This window comes from Hippoglossus hippoglossus, chromosome 16 (genome assembly GCF_009819705.1).
Source record: "Hippoglossus hippoglossus isolate fHipHip1 chromosome 16, fHipHip1.pri, whole genome shotgun sequence".
Lineage (NCBI taxonomy): Eukaryota > Metazoa > Chordata > Actinopteri > Pleuronectiformes > Pleuronectidae > Hippoglossus > Hippoglossus hippoglossus.
This window is the reverse complement of record NC_047166.1, coordinates 25,763,647-25,787,566: the sequence shown is the minus strand read 5'-3', so window position 1 is coordinate 25,787,566 and position 23,920 is coordinate 25,763,647. Positions and strand designations below refer to the sequence as shown.

At 40.2% G+C, this 23,920-nt stretch overlaps 1 protein-coding gene across 1 annotated transcript in view; it reads right to left on the bottom strand.

The window, feature by feature from the left end:
* Positions 1 to 23,920, bottom strand: part of LOC117776523 (vacuolar protein sorting-associated protein 13B-like) — a 312,145-nt gene that overhangs the window by 270,693 nt on the left and 17,532 nt on the right. The window contains 5 exon segments of the mRNA XM_034610493.1: positions 174 to 436; positions 7,197 to 7,371; positions 8,149 to 8,330; positions 9,434 to 9,601; positions 17,104 to 17,221. Coding sequence (XP_034466384.1) covers positions 174 to 436; positions 7,197 to 7,371; positions 8,149 to 8,330; positions 9,434 to 9,601; positions 17,104 to 17,221 — 906 coding nt within the window.

The following is a 23,920-nucleotide window of genomic DNA, read 5'->3' as shown; positions in this document are numbered from 1 at the left end:
ATACATTTTATTATTTCGAGAGCATTTCTCAATAACATTCATACCACATCATTATGCAGCACGATGCAGAATACTGAGCAATTTACTTATATTTGACATAAAGCCTACCTTGTTCTAAAAAAAAACAAAGTCTACATGTGGAAAAACTTTATATAAAACTGTAGCTGATTTACCTTAAAGGTGACCGAAGCTTTGGTGCAGTAGAAGCCTATGGAAACAATGGGATCTTTGTATGCGTTTTGCTGGGGGCTGTTGGGGATGCTTCCAGCCTCTCTCTGCTGGTAGAGATCTTCCTCACTTTCCTCCTCTATGCTTACAATGGCTGGGACAAATGACCACGCCCAGGACACCCAGCCTTCGTCTCCATCTTCAGGACACCCAGACTGCATGTAAAGGTCTGTGGTGGTCTCTGGGCTTTCAACATCCACATCCATCGCTGAAGAGGAGAGAAGTCATAATTAGTTGTAATGCAAATGTAGGCAGTTAATGAGTCAGGGTTAGTGCATGTAGGTCTGTTTTTACCTCAATAAAGTCCTTTTGAGATTCTTAAAATAAATATTAAAAAAGTTGCAAGTCACACTTTCATCACTAAAAGCACAAAATGTAGATTTAATAAAAATGTGTATAAGTACCCTAAATAAGAATCAGACAAAAACATAGGGCCATTATCTTGTCTAAGAAAGAAACGTGTTACATAGAGTTGCCAAATTTATATTACATTCAAATCAGGGTTCAGATAAAAGACCACTCAAGTCCCATTCAATAGTATTTAACTCCAACAGATACATGTAAATCAATTCTGAGAACAAACTGGTCAAACACAGACAAAATCGTTGATAATTGAAGTCTTTGCCCAATGCAGCACACTAGATGAATTTGTCCATGCCTTCAGGGGAGTTTAATACAAGCAACTTGTTTCAGCTGTCAACTGAATGCACAAAAACAGCCTAACCAAGGCAGTTCCACAGTAGTTGCTGCCAATGCTCCAGAATGCAGGTGTGCATGAGTATTTTTGTGCTGCATGAACTCTACGGAGAGAGCGAGGGGAAGCCCATTCCAGTTGAGGCCAGAGGGAACAGCCTGTCAGCCAGCCTCCTGACAGAGGTGAGCCTTGACTGGGCCCAGTGGATCATTGTGGTCAGGGCTGTTTGAGCTGGACACAGCAACACCACATCCACAAACGCTTTCAACGAGGGTCATATATTTATACAGAACCAACAGACTGAAATAATGTCCAAAAGAGAGGCTGAGTTACTATGGTCATCAGCACAAATTGAGCTTGGCTGAGGGTGCAGGTGACTGTGGGACTAGACAAACTAAGATGAAGGAGGTGGGGTGATTGGTCTCACTGTCTACGCCTAGACAGAGTGCAAGGGGTTGAATGAAGCTCTGGCTTCTGTAAGGCAAGGGCCTCACCATCAGGTGAAGAGGGTAAGTTTGTATAAATATGCACAAAATGGGACATTAGGAAAACAAGGACTAAAGAAAAAGGAGTTTAATGCCATCAGTGGGACAATTATGACAGCATCTGAAAACATAAGCAAATGTAAGGAAGTAAGTATGTGGATGACCAATAGGATGTTAGTCAGTGGACTGGCACTGTAGTGGTGTCCACAACAAAGGAAAAGCAGAAGTTTGTAGAAGCCTTTCTATTCTATTTTCTTTCTCCTGTTTCTTAGCAAACAATCTGGGGGTTCACAGGTTCCCCAAAACCTCCACGCACCGCCCCAGTCCCTGATCCCTTCCTCTGAACTCATCCCATCGTGTCTGTTTCCATACACACAGGGAGAGAGGAAGCTGATGTCAATACACAAGTATGTGCAATCCCATTCCTCGTGGCCTCACGTCCTCTGTGTAAAAACAATATTGTCCGTGAGGTCACATCTTAGGAATCCCAGAGGCTAAGGCGGTGAAAATTATGACATATTTTAATTCAATCTTTCACTTTGTGAATTGGCAGTTTGAAATCCTGTGTTAAAGTTTATTAGTCAACCCCCTCCAACATCCCTGTCCTATGTGTCTGTCCTTTCTCTTTTTTCCTTTTTGTTTTCACTCCACGAAGCCTTTGAGATGTCAGTTCAACAAGTTAAGCTCTTTCGCTTCACATCACTGCCTGATGAAGCCTATGTTTGAAATGCAGGGCAATCAAAATAAAAGCACAATTACCAATCAAGTGATCAAAACAGACCGGCTTAAGGGGACTTTGAAGTATTAATCCAAAGAAGTCCTGAAAAATTCCCAGAGAGTGATGTGGGCTGGTCAAAATATATGCTGCTCCGGAGTAAAGCTCTATCACCCTACAGGTGTAACATACAACCAAAACTGGTTTCTAATTGACCATGAGAGCAATCAGAGTTTCACTGCATTGTTTTCGGGGACAACGAGCCACATCAGTGTGTCCATGCACAGAGCTCAAAGCACTATGTAATAGGATATGTAAGGGCAAAGTTGGTTTCCATGAGTCCAAAGTCTGCAGGCAGTGGTGTATGTCTAAGCTTGCAAGGGAGTGAAGGTGCAAGTTAGTGAAGAGCTAAGGGACAGAGATAGTAAGAAGGGAGGATTGAGAAAGGCAGTGCCCTCGCAGGCCAGTAGATGTCCCTCCATGTTTATAGAGGGAGAGGGAGAGGTGAACTGAATACCTGATCACTGAGCCACAGCTCAGTGATCAGGTATTCAGTTCTTCTTGTCATCTAATGCACGTGCTGAGTGTATGTTTAGTCGTGTGTATACAGTACATGTACATTCTCACAGTTTAATAGATATTCAGGGCATCTTACTAAAGTACAAAAGTACAAACTAAAATGTGACGCAGGAGACAAAACAACTCTGCAAAACATGTCAATAGGGGTCTGAATTCAAGGGCGTACATATCTTCACACCAATACTAAATAGTGAGAGGGAAGAAGAAGAGATGATAAGTGAGATTATAAAGAGAAGAGGCCCTATAAAGTCTGCCTGGGAGAGCATAAGGGGGCCACTTGAGGTTCATTAAGAGGACATTCCTTAGCTGATAACTGTCTGATGGTCAATTCCATTGTATGACCTTCTAAAGACAGAGAGGGTGAGCTATTCTACAAAATCCATCACTTTACAGAGCACTAAACATCTACCTACACCGCTGGACAAACAACTACTCCCAGCATTCATACACATGGTCACATACACACACCCTGGCACACTTCAGCAGCCACACTCCTCCGTTCATAATTCTTCACATACTTGTTGAAACTGAACAGCTTTCGATGTCGTGACCAGCTGCTCCATTTAAGAATGTTAGTCATCTGTGTTTTCAACTGCTGAAATTTCAGTGACTTCATTGAATATCAGACAGTAGGAATACTAGCCATCTTTTCGTGACTGAAAGGTTGCTTTGGTTAGTGACACACAAGTTTCTCATACCCCGGGCAGACTGAAACAATAATTCAGGCTGGGAATGCAACTCCATCCCTGGTCATCCTCACGCAAACCCTCAGCCCACTAATTTTGTAGGCTTACCCTATTTGATGATCTAACAAGTAGCAGAGTTGCTATAATGTTGGTCACTATGTTCATCTTGGAAGATTATTCAGTTATTCAGATGAGATAATATAAGCATTTGTGACTTATCTACAGACACAAAATAAATATTGTAAATTATCTTTTTTTTTAAACAAGATAGCAAATGCATATTACAGGAGAAAATATAGGCTAATGTATGCTACATTGTCATAACACAAACCTATTGTAGGTTATAATAATGTCAATAAGTTGATAAATCACAGGGTGAAGGGCAGCAGTTTTACAGTGTGCTCACTCTCTCAATCTCTAAAGGAGGGTAAACAAAAGCCATGCGACTGCTTTCTGTTAAAAACGCTTCATTTTTCCAACTGCTCATCAACAATGGATGATTGTTATTATTGATGGCCATCATCCAAGGCAGACCATAGCAAACTAAATGTTGAAAGACATGGCTGGCAGCAGCGCTGCAGCAGCAACGGTGTGGAAACACACATGCCTGCAAGCCACAACAGTTCAGTGAGGTAGCCATTATTTAAAGCTAAAGTAAGAGTTGCGATTGATGCAAGTGGTCTGTCAACTCATTCCTGTTTGTCATATCATCACTGCTCAAGTTGACTGTTCATGGCAAAAAAAAAAGACACTCGTGAACAGTCGTAGTTCTCCTGATGGTCTGTCCGCCACTGTCCTACTCAGTCACTTATTAGTGCTTTTCATTAAAGGATAGTTCACCTAAAAATTTAAATTCACTCATCATCTATCCCCACTATGCCGATGGAGGGGTGGTGAAGTGTTGGAGTCCACAAAACACTTCTGGAGTTTAAGGGGAAAACGTTGTTACAGCCGAATCCGATACAATTGAATTCAATGTCGACATACACTTCAGACGTAATAAAACAACAGAAACAACACAACATGCCTCCATACTGCTCGTGTGGTTTCACCCAAGTGTCCACAAGCCCTGACATTCATATTCAACTTGAAACGAGGTCATTTACACCATGTTTTAAGCCTAAAAGTCAACTGGAAGTTGCTAAGTTAGCAGACGTAGCACCAAGATGGTGTGTCCGAGGGTCTGTGAACACACCTCGTAGGAGGATATCAGAGGACATTTAGGAATAAAAACACGGTGTAAATGACGCCTTTTCGAATCAAATTTGAATGTTGGCGCTTGCGGACACTTGGATGACACCAAACGAGCAGTATGGATGCAAGTTTTCTGTTATGTGTTTTATTAAGTCTGAAGTGTATGACATTGACTTCAATTGTATTGGATTCTGCTGCAACAAATTTTACCCCTTAAACTCCAGAAGTGTTTTGTAGACTCAAACACTACACCCACCCCTTCATCGGCGAGTAGATGATGAGTGCATTTTAATTTTTCAGTGAACTATCCCTTTAAGGAGTCATTGGCTCCTACCTAAAAGAGAGAGATTCAAACAAGAACATGCAGCCACAGTGAATCATGGAAACATAAACGCATTACAGGGCTTTTTCCGCTTTGTTAATTGGCAAAAAGAAAACCCCTTCACATAGGGGCAAAAATTAATATTCACTTTGAAATGTTCTAGAAAGACCAGCTTTCAAATGAAGGTCAGAGCTTATTAAAACAGTGCAGAGTGGATTCAGACTAAATCCATCCTCAATCTTTTGTCCACATATCCACACAAACAAACATGTGTATATGCATACGCACGCATGCACAAAGGCCAGGTCGAAGTAAGAGTGAAAAAGAAACAAACACAACAACAAATGCAGTCTTGAAGAAGTGGAGCCAGAATCATGTTCTACTAATTGTTTGACAATGATTGTTTACTAGACACTACAACCAACTAAAAATAAATAATGGTCATGTAAGCCAAGTCAGTTACTGTGAGCATCAACATACATAAATGTTGTAGCACTCAGAACCAATCTGTGGTAAAAGGCTTTCTTTACTAGTTAAAAAAGACATGAGATACTGTATTTTCATATTACAAATAAATCATTTAAGCTGTAATTCTCCCACTATTGTCCAAAAAACTGCACCTTTATTTCTTAAATCTGACATGAATAAACTGAAAAACCATATGTTTGTGAACAAGCCCAAAAGGCTCCCAAACCCCATCCCAACAAACATACACACAGAAGTGCCCCCCTTCAACTTCTTGACTCTGACGATTACTTCCAGCATAACTAGATGCTCAGGTTCCAAGAGCAGGTCCCCATGCTATATTTTTGTGATGGGATATTAATTCATTCTCTGAGACTCCACATAGCAGTAGCATGACACTCACTCTTACATCTGGCATGGGACACTGAACTGGAAGCTGCGCCAATAACTTGCAGTTTAAGTTCCAGGCCAACAGGGAGCAAGTTAGAGGGAGTGAACAAATGGGCTGTTTTGTGTTGGGCTGCTTGCTTCCCCTCTGCCCACCACTTCCCCTCCACCGTAATTTGCTCCTGGTTCTACAGAGGCTGATTTAGCCCAGCAGGACTTGGGATTTGATCCTGTTCTATCTGGTTGATGAGGATGAACAATCGGGGGACGGTGAGATGAAGAAAAAAGTGGGTTTTTTTCCAAAGGTGTTGGCTGCAGGTTTAAAAGGAGACAATGTGGTCTATGTATATGTAAATGGTAAATGGTTTGTATTTATATAGCGCTTTCCTAGTCTTGATGACCACTCAAAGCGCTTTATATATGTGTGTGTGTGTGGGGGTGTGTGTCTTTAGCTTGTACTTGATGCTTACAAATGCTTCAGATGGCTTTGCATAGTATGCCTGAGAGAAGGTAACTCCATGTATGTATTTCGCTGAGCTCCTGGAAATGTGGAGTGGGATTTCGTATGGTGCTCCAGTCAAAAAGACAGAGATGGGCCTGTGTTTGATTCATCCTATTTCTTCCCTTCATCCTCCTCTCTCCTGCCTTTGTCCACATGGAGAGGTTCAGACCTGACGACAACCGTCTGTGTTGAGTTACACGCTCTGGCTTTTGTTTGTGGAAAAAGCAGGAGGAGCGCACACCATGGTCAAAGTGATGTTTAATGTCCCATTTAGGAACAACAGCAGCATATGGACAGACATAGCCCCTGAACACAACAAGGCAACATGCAGAGCATCATGAGCTGTCTAGAAAAATGTCAAAGCTTTGCAGATGGTGGAATGGCTCACTTCAGAGCTTTGTCTGAGAGATAAGACTGCTGTAGGAGATATTATTACACAAATTCACCATCTTTTCACCCAGAGACCTTAATATAAAATGTTTTAATTCATTTTGATAAATTAAAATGATGCCTATAGCAAAATTATTGATTTATTTTGCTGTCCTTGCCCTTGCTTTGTACATGGATAAACATGTTCAGAGCTACAAGCAGATTAGTTTCAGCACAAAGGAGGAACCTCAGCGATAACAAAAAGAAGGACTACCTCATGAACCATTTAGTAAGTGAACATATAAAAATATAAAGACAAAACATATAAAATATATATTAGCAATACAGCCAAATATATCTTACTAACTATACTTAGAAATGCAAGTTTTAGCCACTGCACGTCATTGAGTGAAAAAAATTCTACAAAAAGCAGCTCTGAAGAAATTCAGCTCAGGTATTTTTAAAACGTTAATAATAATTTTGTTTATCAATTGATCAAAAACAAAACAAAACTATGTGTCTATGGGTCAACAGTCACCTATCAGACCTTCCCTAACAGACCTCACTCACCAGGTAAAATTCCTCCAGCCTCCCTGACATGACCACTGCCCTCTTCTCCCTCGCTTTCCTTGTGTCCTCCGATTTCTCCATAGTAGAGGGCAATGATCAGCTGTAAAATGCGGATAAACATAGGTAGCTGCTGATCAGTAATGGACAATTTCAGGCTCTCCACCATGGTCTGGATCTGAGAAAGCACAGGGAAGAGAAAGCAAGTTATTACATTTTGAATTTTGAATTGTTAAATTATATCTTTAAAATGGGCCACAGGCCTAACCACTAAATATGCAGCAGCAAGCTACTTTTGCATCACAAATAGTTAAGATCTGACAACATAAAGAAATCTCTACCACATTAAGGAACAACTAAGGATGGCCAAGAAACAGATATATATATCACTGTTCCACTGTCACAGAGCAGGAAAATGACAGTGACTGCCTGTGATGATTCTGTAACGAGAGAAGCGTGTTTATTCTGAATAAAACTGTTGCAATTAGTAGGACATTGTGGAACTGATTCTCAATATTGGTTGTGTATTGTACTTGAACATGTTTTTTGGAACAAATATTGACGAAATTGCACAAGCTAGCAAGAGAATACAGTGTTGGTAATTTTTTTTACATCTCTATAAAAAGCACTTAAAAGTCTAAAACAAAAACTGTTTTTTTGGTATACAAAGTAAAATCTTGGAAAAACAAATAGCTGTTTTCCTTATATATCCAGAATGTCACTTCTTAGAACAATGGACTGAAATTATAAAGAGAAATTTGCAAAGATTTGAGAAGAGCAGTAAGTCATATATTCCTTTGACAACTCTAAGCTGCTATGACACATTTTAAATCTTTTCCATCCCTTGCATGTATGGCATGTTTGGATGATAGCAAAGTTACAGCAAATGAACCTATAAGAAATAACTATTTCTTGGTCGCTCATCAAGTTATTTAAAAAAATGTAAGCTGCTCACTTTGATGACAGATGGGATCTTGGAATTGATGTTGTCATAGGTAAAATGAAGGCGTGTTCTGAAAGAGCATTTGTACAGCAGTGGGTCCTGGTAAAACTCAATCTTGCCGCTAGCATTCCGCTTGTCCAAGCAGACAGTACAGTCTGCAAAGTTGATCACTTTCCTTAGGACCAGCTCTGGAGCTAAATAGAGAGAAAAGAGAGGAGAAAATGTATCATTTTGTATTGAACATAAGAGGCTGACCCATTGTGCTTGACACTAACTAAACATGTCAACATACAACATCTTACAATATCATTAAACACAAACAAATGTAATTATATGCACTAAAAGAGAGCAGGCTCTGAAAGTTAGGACTGTGCATCTCCAATACTCTCATAAAGTGTGTGTGTGTGTGTGTGTGTGTGTGTGTGTGTGTGTGTGTGTGTGTGTGTGTGTGTGTGTGTGTGTGTGTGTGTGTGTGTGAGAGAAATGTACAGGGTTTCCACCATTATTGCAGTCACGGTTTCAGGATTGGGGCAGACACACATTGTTGTCACTGTATCTTTTTACAGTGCTGGAGTGTTATGTCAGAGTGTCCTGCCTCTCTACTACATCGCTGGCCTGCACTCACTTTGCACTTTAACAATGAACACCAATAGTAATCAGAGGTTATTAGAATTTGTCCAGTACTTGAAGTTTATTTATGTTTTTAAATATATTGAAAAATAGTCCAACATTTTGTCTGCACACAGTTCACCTGCCACACACAACACGAGAAGCACACAGGGTTCAAGTGACCAGAACCATTCATGATTTGACACCATCGATTAATAAATAAACATATAAATATGATTGTCAGTTTGTGTGTGAAGAGCGATGAGCAGACACACACAGACACACAAACACACAAACACACAAGCATACACACTCCTACAGACACTCCTACAAGTTCTTCTGGCAGATTATCTTACACTGTGGTGTTCTTTTTAACTTCAGTAAAAAAAAAACACTATTGAGCGGGTGGGTGGCACTATTTGTTGAAATGCTCAATGCAAGCAACCACAGAAGCATTCTGTATTGTTGATAATCAGACACTTGATAAACAGCACAGAGTAATTGGAGCATTTAATTATTTATTTTACTTCATATATTTTATCATCATGTTAATGTTCCATCCTGAGATGTCTGTTTGACCTTAGTTTGAACTAACACAACTGAACACTTACTGTAGTATATAGGTTCTTGTCTTAGTGGATTTACTAGTTAATCCCACTACCAAGGAATGTAAGCAGCCATTTCTCACCAGTGATGTCCATGAAAGCCCTCTCCCACATATCGTCCACGGTGTAGCACTCTGCTGAGGTAATGTTGACCGACAGCACAATGTCATCTTCCACATACTTAAGGATCAGGTTGTTCACCACAATATTGACGTTGTTCACCACTCGCCTGATCAGACTCTGCACGTAACCTACGAACAAGTAATCACACATGAGAAACATGTTAAAAAATACTTCATAATGATATCAAAAGATGTTCATAACTTATTTCACGAGAGACATGCATTTACAGAGGAGGGCACAGTGGCTAGATTATATTAGTATATATTCACTGGAATGTACAGTACATTCAGCTGCCAGTTTATTGGATACACCTGGATAAAACAAATGTAGTCCAGTAGGAGAAGAGGAAAGTTTTCACGTGTGCGTGCGTGTGTGTAAAAACAGCTCAACATGGACAGATTTTCACCAAACCTTTTCCAAGATATCGCCAAATAATTGGGCAAGAGAGTCAATCTCAGAAGTCAGAAAATGACATCATGCACAGTGAAGAAATGCATCTCTGCATCCTAAAGACACAACCTAATGCTTATATAGCTTGAAAAATAATTGATAGTTGAATGCACTAATTGAAAGCCGCTTTGGATAAAAGCGTCAGCTAAATGGTATGCAATGTAAATAATGATCATATGATAGTCATCATCATGTCTTCAAATGGAATATAATCCGGTAGTAATAAACTGTGTAGTTATGCAGGAACTTTTGCAACAAATAAGATTCCAGACATGATGTATAGTTGATTTAGATTAACTTATAATTTGTCATCATATGGTATAAATGACGTCATGGTAATGTCACTATGAAATGGCATCATTCAATTTAAAGTTATCAAGTCAGCATTGGGTACATACAGTGTACACACAGGGTACACTGTACATAACTCCTTCCGATGTAAAAAGAAAGAAAAATCCAGTCTGAGTAACGTTGTACTATTGAACAGCATCACAAACTGCTTGAAACTCTCTAGAACAATTTCAATTAAAATACAACATTCAGGGAGGATTTATTGCAGGACTGCTGTATCAGAGATTATAAGTTTCAGATAGGTAAACTGCCAGTGCCAACTGAGTTAGCAGGACACATTAACTTAGTGTCAAAGTAAAAAAAGAAAAATTCTGATCTGCATTCTCTGAAAATCTAAGCTCAGTACCACTGATCCATGTCATTGCATGTGCTCGTAAATAAGAGGAGGTCCTGACATGTTAGTTTTTGCCACAAACTATGCCTTGAACGTGTAGAGTTAAAGTAGCTAAGAATCCATAAGAAAACATTTTTACTACTCACCCTGCCTGAGCAGTGCTACAAATCCTGAGTGAATTTATGAATCTCTGAAGGGCTATCCTCTCAGGGGCTAAGTCATGTTTAACACAAAACTATGTATATGTTGATTCAAATATATCCCTCCCAAGTCTGTTAAACCACTGAGGAACCTGTATGTTTACTTAACAAACGCAAGCTTCATTGCATGAGCTAACACATGTATTCACACATTCAAAACACATGATTTAATACAATTATAGAAATTATTTATTAAAGGATGAGTGGACATGCTGAGGTTCTGAGGGAGTGAAGAATTCTGCCAAACATGAGCAGAAAAAAAGCCCACAAATTTATTGAGTGTTCGTCATCTGTAAGAAAAACATTCAATGCCTTTTCATTTCATAGTGCAATGACTTGACAAGTTGATTTAATACCTTTTAAAATATTAATTTAGGGACATGAAAAGAATCACAGAGAAGGGTTTGGAAATTTTGCGATGTTGATGATGAGACCAAGAGCAATTTGCACAAATGTTAAAAAAAGACAGAATATAGAGTGTTAGAATAGATTTTATAGTGAAGGTGAAAAGTAGAGGGATGGTGGTTTTGTGGTGAAGAAGCAGAGGGATGCAGTAACCAAGAGAAAACAGGAGAGAAAGAGCAGTTCGATAGCTTGGGTTTCAGCAGAGCTGGGGGAGCCATCCTGCAGTGTTACCAGTACCTTTCTGTGGCCACAGTGACGCTCAGAAACAGAAGCTTTGCAGGAAAAACATACACGGTAAGGTTATTACTCAACAAAGTAAGAAAGAACTTAAAATATTGCAGACAGGGGAGTTTCGACCATAAAATATGAAAATATACAGCAATATATTCTCCTAACCACAGGACCAATGGCATTATTCATTCCTCCCATGTACTGTTAAGCACCGTCACTACAACTGAAAACATATAAACCTTTAAAGCTTTTCCCTTATTTTCCAAACCAAATGTTTGTCTTCCTGTATCTACATGCCTGGCCCAGGGCATAACAGAAACGATAATTAGGCAGAACTAAATGGCTCTGTTGATGAAAATATTTATATGAATCGGTTAACTGTTGGGCCTCTTGCACATTCGGCTGACTCTACATTAGCATAATCCAATTGACAAAATTCTCATGAATTTGTTGCCTGACCAAACAGACTGGCATTAAGAGAGGATGACATAATATAAACTCAACTCATAAACGCAATGCCTGTTCATGACATCTGTGCATGGGCCTGCATGCTTGCATATATGCATGTGCTCGTTTGAGTATGAGTGGGTGCCTGGTTGCTTTCTTGCATGCATGAATGTGGCTGTGCATGCACGTTTGTGTGCGTGTGCGTGTGCCTTTAAATCTGGGGTCAGTAAGAAAGCTGCTGTCACACCTGCAGCCTGAGCAGTAAAACCAGCATTTTACCCCCTGCTATTTGGCTCTCTGGATCTAATTTGCCCATGTCAGGATGCCTTTATTTCTCTCTTGCACTCTCTTACACTTGTTATACCTACTTTTGCCTTGCACCAACACCAGAGCCCTAATCCATCTCACAGCGAGTCATCGCACTGCTCTGAACTTCTGTAAACAATTGACACAGCCAGCACCTGTGCTATGGCCCACAGGGAAGGAGCACATTTAAAACTGCTCAACCATAAAATGACTGGAAAAACCAGCTCCTTTATGTGATCTAAGAACAGGCCAAGTACTCTCTTTTGAGCAATACAGGAAAGAAACACTATACTGTCCATGCTCACCATTTTTCATGTGTATGGAAAGTATTAGCAGCTAGTAGCCTTGCCAGTTATTAGACATGGATAGAAAGACTGACCAGTCCATCAGACAATAAATATACTGTAGGTTGGTCCTGTGGTCTTATTCTGAAATGTAATTTGTACATTTAGTACTATAACCAAGAGGACACATACAATAGTGTGTGGAACAAAGCACTTTCAAAGAGTGTACAGTAGTTCAAAAATTCTATATTCCTGTTCAATTTGTCATAATATCAAGAAAACCAGAAATACTCACACTTAATTAATAGCTCAAGGACCCCTTAAAAAGAAACAGGAGATAAAACAGTAGTTTCACATAACCCAACCATGCATGGTACAGCAGGTCTCCAGAACAGAAGAAAGCTCCAGCTGGAGAAAGCTCCAACCTTTACCAATGTGGGATATTCTCTATCCATAAGTAGCATTTTCCAGTAATACCACAACAGATGCTATATTCAGTTTCTGAGTTAAGGCCCCAGTACCAGGACATCAGTAGCACTGGACCATAGATTTATCTCAGGAGTGTGTTTGCATTTTAGTCCATGTAAATCTCAATCTCCACCAATCACACACATACTTACACAACCGTGCATGCATACACAACAACTGGACACAATGCCATACATTTAGATGTATGCAGGTCTTAGTTCAGTCTGTAAATTGTTCCCCTTGCTCTGGTACTCCCATAGAAAACGATGACTGTTGGTGGATAGCTGTACAAGTACACTACGTAGGTGTGGAACAACTTAAAGCATTAACATGATACCTGCAGATGCAGATAATCCATTCATATTTCAATCAAATGTCTAAATTAAGTTTTCACATATGACAAACAAGCTCACAGAAACCTAGACTAAAAGTGAGACTTCCACGGTTAAATCTCTTTGATCTCATATGAAACAAAGCATGGTTTCACAACGTGAAAAGGGCCAACGCAGGAATCCCCTAAATCGCAGAAATGTGCTTTTCACAAACGGTGGCCACTGGACCCCCGCAAAGCAGCAGTAAACATAATCACTCACAGAATCGCTCAAGGTGGAAGCACTTGGTTTTTGGTCTTTGTGTGGCTACCAATCCAATGGCATATGAATTAACTTCTTTATTTTCCACCACAGGGAGAACAGGGAGGATAAATTCAGTCAGCATGTGAGGGCTTAGGGCCAAATGACTGGATAATTGCTGGTGGCTTGTTTTTTAGTGTCGGCTGTGTTTTGATTTGGCTGTTTTGAAGGGGAGGAGACCAGATGCAAAACAGTGGTTTGTCGACCTACACGCTGACAAAGAAGACTGTCCATTGCCCTGTGATGGTGTTTGTGCTAACACACCTTAACACATAGTGTACACACTTATAAACCCTGACACTTGCTGCCACTCCATATGTAACTGCTTTTGTTGATCACTACCTTCCGAGATACAATGTGCCTTGAGATGCAAGTAAATTCAAATTTGAAGACACATGTATGCGGCTTAAAAATAAAGATGGCCATCTGTTTTTGCCTCCAATCCATGATCAGAGTTTATTTTTTATTTTTGCTGATGTCAAGATAAACCCAACATTTTTATTGCTTTATTATCACCTAAATGTGCTCAATGTTAAGGAAAATTATTAAAAAACGTAGGGGTTCTTCCGTGGCCCATAACTAGGGCTGGGCAATTAGCCGAAAAAGTATCAAAATCAACATTTATAACCTCTAACCAGCTAAATCTTGCTCAAGTCAGTTAATTCGGTTGATACCTTCCCTAATGCGTACATTCACAAACTGTCGGGTTTATGCTACGCTAATTTTGCAGCGGTGGACTAGGCACCTTGTACCGTGCCATATTACCCTGCCCCATGTCCTCCCTCCTCACTACCCTGCTGATCTGCGCTCACTTAACATGTCATCGATCAACATCAAGGTAAAAGATTGAAATAATCGGGGTATTGATTTGAAGTCATATCGCCCAGCCCTACCCATGACCCATCATTTTGGTTTTAAGTTTGGTTCAATCTGGTTCAGTACTTTTTGCCTAATCCTGCTGATAAAATGCACACAAACCAACCAACAAACAAACAGACAACAACTGCAGCTCCAGAAATAAATCAACCGCCTTCAACTTCAACAAAACACAGCAGCTGTGGGGCTATTACAAGATATCCAAGTTATGAGCATAAAGGCCCATTCTAACCTCATTGCATTGGTTTCCTGTGGTTTTCAGAATTCATTTTAAAGTGTTATTCCTTGTTTTTAAATGACTGAATGGCCTTAAGCCGCCTTACCTAGCAGACCTGCTCATCCGTTACACCCATGCACAAACACTTCCATCTGCTAATCAACTGTAACTCTCTGTACCCAGGGCGAGACATTAGAAAAAGGTTGATAGGGAACTCACCGTAAGGGCTCCACAACTGTAGAAGAACCTTCCTTTGCTAATCAGACAAGCTACCTCAGTGTCATCTTTTACAAGACTTTTGAAGACACATTTTTATTAAATGGCTTTCAATTAGGTGTTTTATCCATTGTCGCTTGCATTAACTTGTTTAAATTTATGTTCAGATTTTATGTCTGTGCAGCACAAAACTGTTTTTCAAAAGTGCTACTTAAATAACATTACCAGTTCTATTATTATTATTATTATTATTATTATTACTATGATTATTATTCTAATCATTATTATCATCGTTATTATCAATATTATTATTAGTAGTGGTAAATTTATACATCAAATAGATTAGGTTACTTGTGTTCTATGTGATAAAATGCTGTGCTGTGCCCTCAAACTTCCTAAACTACATTAAATACTCCTGACAGGTTTGCTTTGTATCTTATTCTTAGCAAAATATCCTCTGTCTGAGTCATAGCAGGTTAGTTTTACCTCATCTACCTTTTAACCTCTACCGTTTAATTAGGAAGGCCGGGATTACAGCATTCATCTGCTTCCTCGCTGTTATTGAGGTGCCGCAACCTCTGACCCCAGAGTTGTCTTTACAGCCTTTAATGGGTTGAAACAAGGTCCACTGCTGGAACAGTGTGAGGTGTGCACACAAATTAACACGGTAACACTAAAAACAGATACACACACACACACTCAAAGTGCACACAGGCAAACGTATGTGCACATGCACACACACACATGCACGTCTCTCTATACTTGTGAGGACACTCATTGACATAATGCATTCCCTAGCCCCTTACCCTAACCTTAACCATCACAACTAAATGCCTAATCCCAACCTAATTCTAACCCTAAAACCAAGTCTTAACCCTCAAACAAGACTTTGAAATTGTGAGGACCAGGCAAAATGTCCTCAGTATGTCAAAATGTCCTCACAATGATGGTATTGAACCACATTTGGCCCTCATAACTATAGATAGACATACGCACGCACACACCCGCACGCACACACCCGCACGCACACACAACCACACACACACGCACACACAACCACACAACCACACACACACACACACACACACACACACACACACACACACACACACACACACACACACACACACACACACACACACACACACACACACACAGAGGTCTGTTGGAGGCAGGTCCAAAGGGAGATGCTGGGGTGTGAGGCACCCTGCTTTAACAGCTGGAGGGAGATATTATCTCATGTCAAGCCTGGAAATTGATCCTCCCCAGATACAACCAGATAGGAGGCAAGGTTCGTATGTTCATGCATAATAGTTCTCTGGGAGTGAGCCTTAAGGTTGGATGCCTGTGACCTGGATTTTAAAGCTCAAGACCCCCGCCTATCTCCTAGGTTCTTTCTTTTTGTCTCTCTAAAAGTCACAACTTTTTTCTTTATATTTGATTTTCTCTGCAAAGTTTGTTATATCAAGCTGCAGAGTTGTGCCTGTGAAGTAAATACGTACTTTTTGTGTTTGTGTAGCATTTCAAAAAGACTGCTAAAGCTAAGCATCATTTTACACTTTTACATAGAAATGCATTGTATTAAATTTTACTTTTTGGTGCCAGCATAGACATAGATAATTGTTTACTAGCTAATATGAGGACAGTGTATGTCCTTTTCTTTGAGACAAATAGAGTTACAATTTGATATAAAAAGAGGTCATAAATAATTTTAAAAGGCTGTTATCCAGACCCAATCAAACAAGCCCCTTTTTGTGAGGTGTTGTAAAGTGCTGGTCTAAGGCAGGCATGGAATCCATGGCCCTGTAGGAAGCATGTGGTCAAGTGGCCTTGTTGATAAGACCCATCACTGTGTGATTTATCAGTGACACATCCTCCCTGGCTGATTTATACATGTGAAAAATGCAGTGCTGCTGAGTTCCAAAACTAATATTTTCACAGTGTAATCAGGTACTATATTCATTTAAGTTACTTATACTGACCTTTGCAGGCATTGAGCAAGACAAGATTCCAATTAAACTCGATTATTTTGTCCCATTAGCTTTCTGAGAGAGTAGAAAACAAAACCAAGATATCTCAGTAGAGTAAATAAGCCGTAATCTCAGTCTCACTCCGTGGCCCTGTCCTCCCCCACCAAGGCCGAGCCTGCCCAGGTGGTCATTCACTGTAGAAGGAGGTTGAATAGCCTCAGAGGCCCCAGAGCCATCATTTACCTGGGGGTAGGTCTGGGTCGCTGGGGGCAGCCTGCTGGAGGCGGCGGGGCTTAGCCACAGCCTTGGAGCTGTCTGAGACACTGCGACTGGTGGAGCTAGAGCCGCTCTCGTGGTCATCCTAAAGAAAAAACAAACAAGAAAACCGGTGAGGATAGTTAATGAAGTTCTCAACAAAGAACTACATAAGTGGTAAACTTAAATTTGTTCTCGCAATCATTTAATTAATCCTAGATTAGTAAGTTATACTTTAATGTTAAAGTCTCTTAAGCAATATAATCTTTTTTTATTACAATATTTTTGTATTCATCAGATGATCTTGTGCTTATTAGGTTGCAATCAGAGTAACCACACTGTCAAATTTTTCTTGACAAAGCATAGCCTAGTTTTCTAAAGTTGTTATGGTATTTATGGTCACAAAGATAATAATAAGTGGAGTGTAGTTTACTTTATAAATCAGTGAAGTTTATAAAGTACTTAACAAAAATTGTGCGCGCGCACGCACATGCACACACACACACACACACACACACAGGAAAAAGGCATAAGAAATCTGGGTTAAAGACAGATGAGCAAGACTGATTACCAAACAAAGTATGGAAATTCTATCTATGCCAAAAAATGTTACACATCCAATCTAACAAAACTTTATCTGGTTAAGGAGGGAAATTTAATTATTGGTGGCCATGCAAGCTGATATTGTATTGCTACATGTGCAATGTGCAGAGAACTGGTTGGCGGAGCATCTACCATATACCACCGCACACACGCGCGCACACGCACATGCACGCACGCGCGCACACGCACACGCACGCACGCGCACGCACACACGCACGCACACACGCACGCACACGCACACGCACACACACACACACACACACACACACCCTTTGCTCCCATCCCATTTAACAATGGGTTCTGCAAATAAACTCTGGTCCATGGATGAGAAGGGGGAGACTCTCCTCCACAACAGCACGTCACCTGCACTCAGAGACCATCAACCCGTTAAGCCCAGGAATGTAAGTCCATGTGTGTGAGTGTGTGAGTGTGTGTGGGGGTGTGTGTGTGTGTGGGTGTGTGACGATTAAATGGACTTCCCCTTCAGAGATGAGCCAGGAGATAAACACAGTGAGCCAAGGTTCTGGATGAGGAGGTTATTTATTGGTTCAGCTTGTTGAGTGCCTCAGCCTAGTGGGTGCTCTGTGACATGAGGTGGAGGAGCTATGAGACTGTTGTTAAAAGAAAAAGGTGGTTGTCTCCACACAAAAGTTTTTAGCCATGTATCAGAAATAATCTCCATCCATACTCACGCCTGCCAATGGATACCATACGAACATGGGCCTGTGCATGTCCATGAAAATCATTAGATTGTTGGAATAATAGCTCACTCCTGTGCCTGCAGTTGTAGCATTACAAAGTGAGGCATTTAACTGCACAAAAGCAGCTAGCGAAGACAGTAAGGTCAGCAACTTGTAATTTGTGATTTATGTTGCATCCACCACTGGTAGTCGAGGATGATACTGTTTTCTTCCAGAAAAGAAAGTCACTTTATAGTGAAAGGTATCAGGAGGGGAAAGATGATTTCGCAACATCTTTTGCATCACTGTCTCAGTTTTGTCTATACCAACCAAAATGAAACCCCAGAGGTTTCCAACTAAACTAAACGTTTCCAAACGTATTGGAACAGAGTAGTGTGGAAGCCATTTTAGAACTAAACTGTTTTTGTGTGGATGTAGCTGAAATTTACTGAAAACTACATCTTCAGCTTCTCAAATGCACAAAGGTAATTGGCATGTTTTGTATTATTATTTCATAATGTTCCCAGTATGTTTGAACACATACAAGCTTAAATTATAGAAATCAAGGCTCTCGATACGAGACCAAAACACTCTGGAAAATATGACAATCTGGCCGTGGAAATTTTGATGGAGCTTCTCCAGAGTTGGTCACATGATCACTTAAGTATCTTAAGTGATCATGTGACCAACTCATGTGACCAACTTAAGTATCTTAAGTGATCATGTGACCAACTCTGGAGAAGCTCCATCAAAATTTCTAGTGTTTTGGTAATCGTGTTTCCATGTTTTAGCAGAGACTAAAATGGGACTGACTGGGAATAATAATTTGTCAAATCTGTTTTTGAATGCAGAGGACAAATATTTGTCCATTTTGGAACGCAGACAAAACTGCTGAAAAAACTCTTCAATCATAAATGATCAGAAGAAAAGCATTTTCACATCATATTAAAATATGACTATGTACAGTTGAATAAATACCACATATTCAAAGTCACTGTAGACATAAGTCTGCAGCACAGAATGGTGGATAAAAATGAAATGCAGAATACAAAAAAAGTTTACCATACAAGGGAAAAAGAAAGGAACCCAAACAGAACCACTCTAAAGTAGACAAGTGAGGGCGAGTTGAGAGTCGAGTGTGTTAACCCTCAGTATGGCATTGATTAGAGATATCTGCAGCCTGGGCGGTAAGTTGGTCAGACAATTCAGACAAAGAAACAGGCGATCACATATGTTTAGCATTTAAATATCAGATCGGTGTAGCAGAGTGTCACAGGAGTCACCCCTTCGCTGACTAATGTAAACAATGAAAGTCTCAAAACCAAATATATTTGTTTACTTTATGAGCACACACTTCATTCACACAAACTTAAATGAGCAAAGAAAAACCATCAGCCACACCTTTCAGGAAAGACACATGCTGTACATATTATATACACACATTGAAATAAACACACATTCCCTGGTTCTGACAATATTTAATTATAATGAAACCCTTTCTCTCTGTGTGGTTAAGTAACGAAGATTAGGTTTTAAACATACTTTGCATAATTTGAGTTGTGGACACATTTACAGAGAAACAAGATTCCCCAGTGCGGTAAAATAAACATGCAATTGCCAAAAGAGACGAGAGAGGTTCTGGCAGAAACATTTGCACTTTACTTCAGCAAGGGTCTTTGCGGTAGAGCTGCACTATGCAAGCCCCTTTTCTCCATCAGTGAGTGGTGGGAATTGGTAAACACAAGAGGAGGAATAATAAATACTTCATTAAGGTTCCAAAGAACAGAGATTGGCAAATAATAATGTGTAAATAACTTGCTCATATTCACACTTCATTTGTGAACTCGTCATTCAACTTTAAAAGTTGTATCTAAAATAGAAAAATCTAATTAAAAATGAAAAATGTTATTCAGATGTGGTTAGTTTTTAATAATACATGCTCACATGTTAAGGTGTTAATATATAACTATATGCTACTTGAGCACATTAGAAACTCACATTAGTCTCTCTCCCTTGTTGACTCTCATATCTATACCTAAAGGAATTCCTATCCCTGCAGGCCAAGACTACATTTCAACAGTTCAACAACTCAAACTGCCACTAAAGGAAAAGACTGCCAAATTTGGACGTAGCGCAATTAAGCATGCAATGTCAGTGTGGGCAATGAGCAATTCTCCAGAGGCAAAAAATGCCTTTTCAGAAGGAAGCCCTGGGACAAATGAAGCCTGCCTCAGCTGCTGCCGGGTAAACTGATACCTTCAATGCCACAACAGGGTGCAGGACAGAGAGGGAGGGATAGGGAAGGAGAGAAAGACAGAAGGACCAGGGAAAGGGGGGTTCTTCCCCTGTAGGCATGTCAACTCAGCTGTTGACCAAATATGACGGTAGCAAAAAAGGAAAAGGGAACAGAAACAAAGAGATAAGGGGGAAAAAACTGAATAAGAAAGTGGAACAGTCAGACAAAGAGTAGTTGGGAGACAGTGAGAATGACTTGGAGATAATGAGACAAGAACAGAGACACAGAAAAAAGAAGCAGGTTCTGGCAGTGTGAGTGACAAGTTAGGGGGACCCCCTACTCAGAGGGTAAGTGGGCACCCATGGAGGGTTAGGGCACAGGAAAGCCAGATCTGACCTCTGTCCCATTACACGTCTGGCTCAGTCGGGGAACCAAGAGGCAGTGTGTTAAGCCTGTCTGGAGGGCCGACCCTCATCTGAGCTGTTCAACACATTAGCTGAACCACCACCTCTAGCGATTTGAAACTGCACCTTTGCAAATACTGTCACAGTTTTACAAGAACAAATAAACAAGCTTCAACTTACAGACACAAGAAACCAGTATAATCAAAACTGCCATTGGCAATGCAATTTATATGTAAACTGTGATAAGAAAACCTTAAGATTTCTGATGAGTGGATCATTTCAGGTCACAGCAAGCACAAATTTTAACATTGTGATGTGTGGACACCTAATAGGACATAAACATAACCTGACGTTGCCAAATTCTTTGGTTTCTGGGAATCAATGTAAACTGTTTCAAATATAAGCTCAACATTAAAATTACACCAATTTTAGATTACACAATATATGATATACATTACTCAGTATAACGTGTTAGAGAAAAATATAATAGTGGCCTCATTGCAATTTGAGGTTTTGTCCTTGAAAATTGGCAGTTTGTTTTTATTGCCCAATGCACATTTCTGAAAAATTAAATATGGCAGTTTCTTTATTTTTTTCCCCTCCACGAATTACAAAAGTAATTTCTCAATTTCAGCAGACTGCCTTTCCTGCAACTGCTTGATCTTTGAAACCCAAACACTTTTTAAAACCACTCAATTTCAGACAGTTTCAGCAAATTAATGGGTGCATGCAGAGGATCACTGATGGATAAACACACGTTTTGTTATTGTTGTTTTTCCTCTGCAGGTTTCTGGTGAACCCATGCTGATATCAAAGTAGCAGGACTGGAGATTGGAGGCCAGGCAGTGGAGGGTAAACGCCTACCGAGTGAGCAAATACGTGAAGGTAACCCAATAGCTCCTTATCTCAGACAAAGCCCCTCCTCCAAATCATTAATATACACATATATGTCTAGAGAGTTTGTGGCGATAAGAGCTGCCAACAGTGTGTGTGTGTGTGTTGTCAAGAAAATCATGTGATTTCCGCAGCAGAATTAACACACACACAGAGAATAAGAGGATTTGTTACTGTTGTGAACGTGTCTGTGCGGAGAACCTACCACTGCATTGTGCATGTGTGAAAAGCAAATTACGGGCTAAGTCCGGACCCAATTCTCCAGACTTTATCTGCAGGTCATGTCTGAAAACAGCTTAATACTTGCTGCCAGGGAATGGGACACTGTGGATGTGATGGTTTTCAAATTGTTTTTCCATAACAATACTGAGGACACTCCACCACTACACATGATACACATGCCTCACATACACCATAGAGCACACTGCTTTTGAAACAGTACATCTATTCTCAGTTCTACTGGTCCTCTCTTGTTCTCATGTCATCTTAATCTTAGAAACTTTGGTTCCTTTGTTTCCTTCTAAGATCTTTTTATACAGTTGTTTCTTGTTTTTCATTGTCATCATGTTCATTCCTCTAGACCTTCTCAACCAATCTATATCCAGGTAGTCTGAAGCTTATTTTAACAGCAATGACCCTGGTTCTCATTAGAATGGTTTCCAGCTGGCACTGAGATGACCGACACAAGAGAAGTGGCTAACTGTTTCAAACATACAGTCACAGTTTGGGAGAGTTCCAGTAATGTCAGGTGGTATGCAGCCACCGCTTTTACACTTAAGCTGCTCGACCCATTGATGACAACCCAACTGGAATGTGAGCTGAAGAAAATGGAGCTCATCGCATTTGACTCAAATGACCTTTTCTTTAATGTCCCTTGGCTTCAAAGGCATCCATCAGCTCAACTAAAAATTAGCTGCTAATGGGTTTTTAATGAAACTGCAACAAATGTAGAAAGCCATTACGCTGTGATTACAGACAGGGGTTTCATTTTCTCCTCAAATAGAGGTAGAATCAGGAAGGCTGTTGCCAGTCAGCGCTGTTTCACACACTCTTTCCCGTGTGCCAAAGGTCTTTACTATTATCATCTGCATTTTGTATACCAACACACTACACCACATATACTAAAAACACTTGAATACCACACCACACAAATAGATGTACAGTCTCACACGGCCTAAATATAATGACCCATACTTGAAAGCACAGTAGAGCTGTGCAGCTGGAATCCATGTCAGACTGGAGGGATTAAAGACCAAAATGAACCCAGATGAATATCACATTTTGTGACACTCTGAATAATTATCTCAATGACAACGCTCCTTTTCTTTTCCCCTCTCTAAAGTAATCGTATCCACAACTGAGAGAGAAAATCCACATAGATGTGTGGAGTCCTGAAATATAAACAAAGTGCTGGATTATGTAAACTGAATTTAAAGGGCCCATATTTTACATCTTTCTGGGACTTAATTTGAAGTATTGGTCCCCCTAAGATGATATATCAGTGGTTTAAAGTCTAAAAAACTACTGCAATGTGTATTTCCATGTCCTCTCTTCTGCCTCTCTCTGGTGTTCCAGACAGAACAGGCTGTTTTCGCCTGCCTCATTAATTATCAGAGCCAATGTAAACAATGAAAGTCTCAAAACCAAATATATTTGTTTACTTTATGAGCACACACTTCATTCACACAAACAGTCAGCCAGCCAATCAGAGCCCCTGCTCTGATTGGCTGACTGCACTTTGAGTGACACGCGACCAGGCCTATCACCGGCCTTATTCTGGCGCATTGACGATCTCTCTGGTAAACACAGCTGAAAGTCACGTTGTTATGTTTGGATACATCTATAGAAAACCAGCCACATATTCACAATCGGTTACAACAGGATGTTTCTGAACGGTAAGTTACACCGTCCTCATGTTCGTTCATGTTTTAGAAGGACAGTCGGCCACTGTACTAGTAAATCCAGAGTTTCAGTACGGATTTTCATTC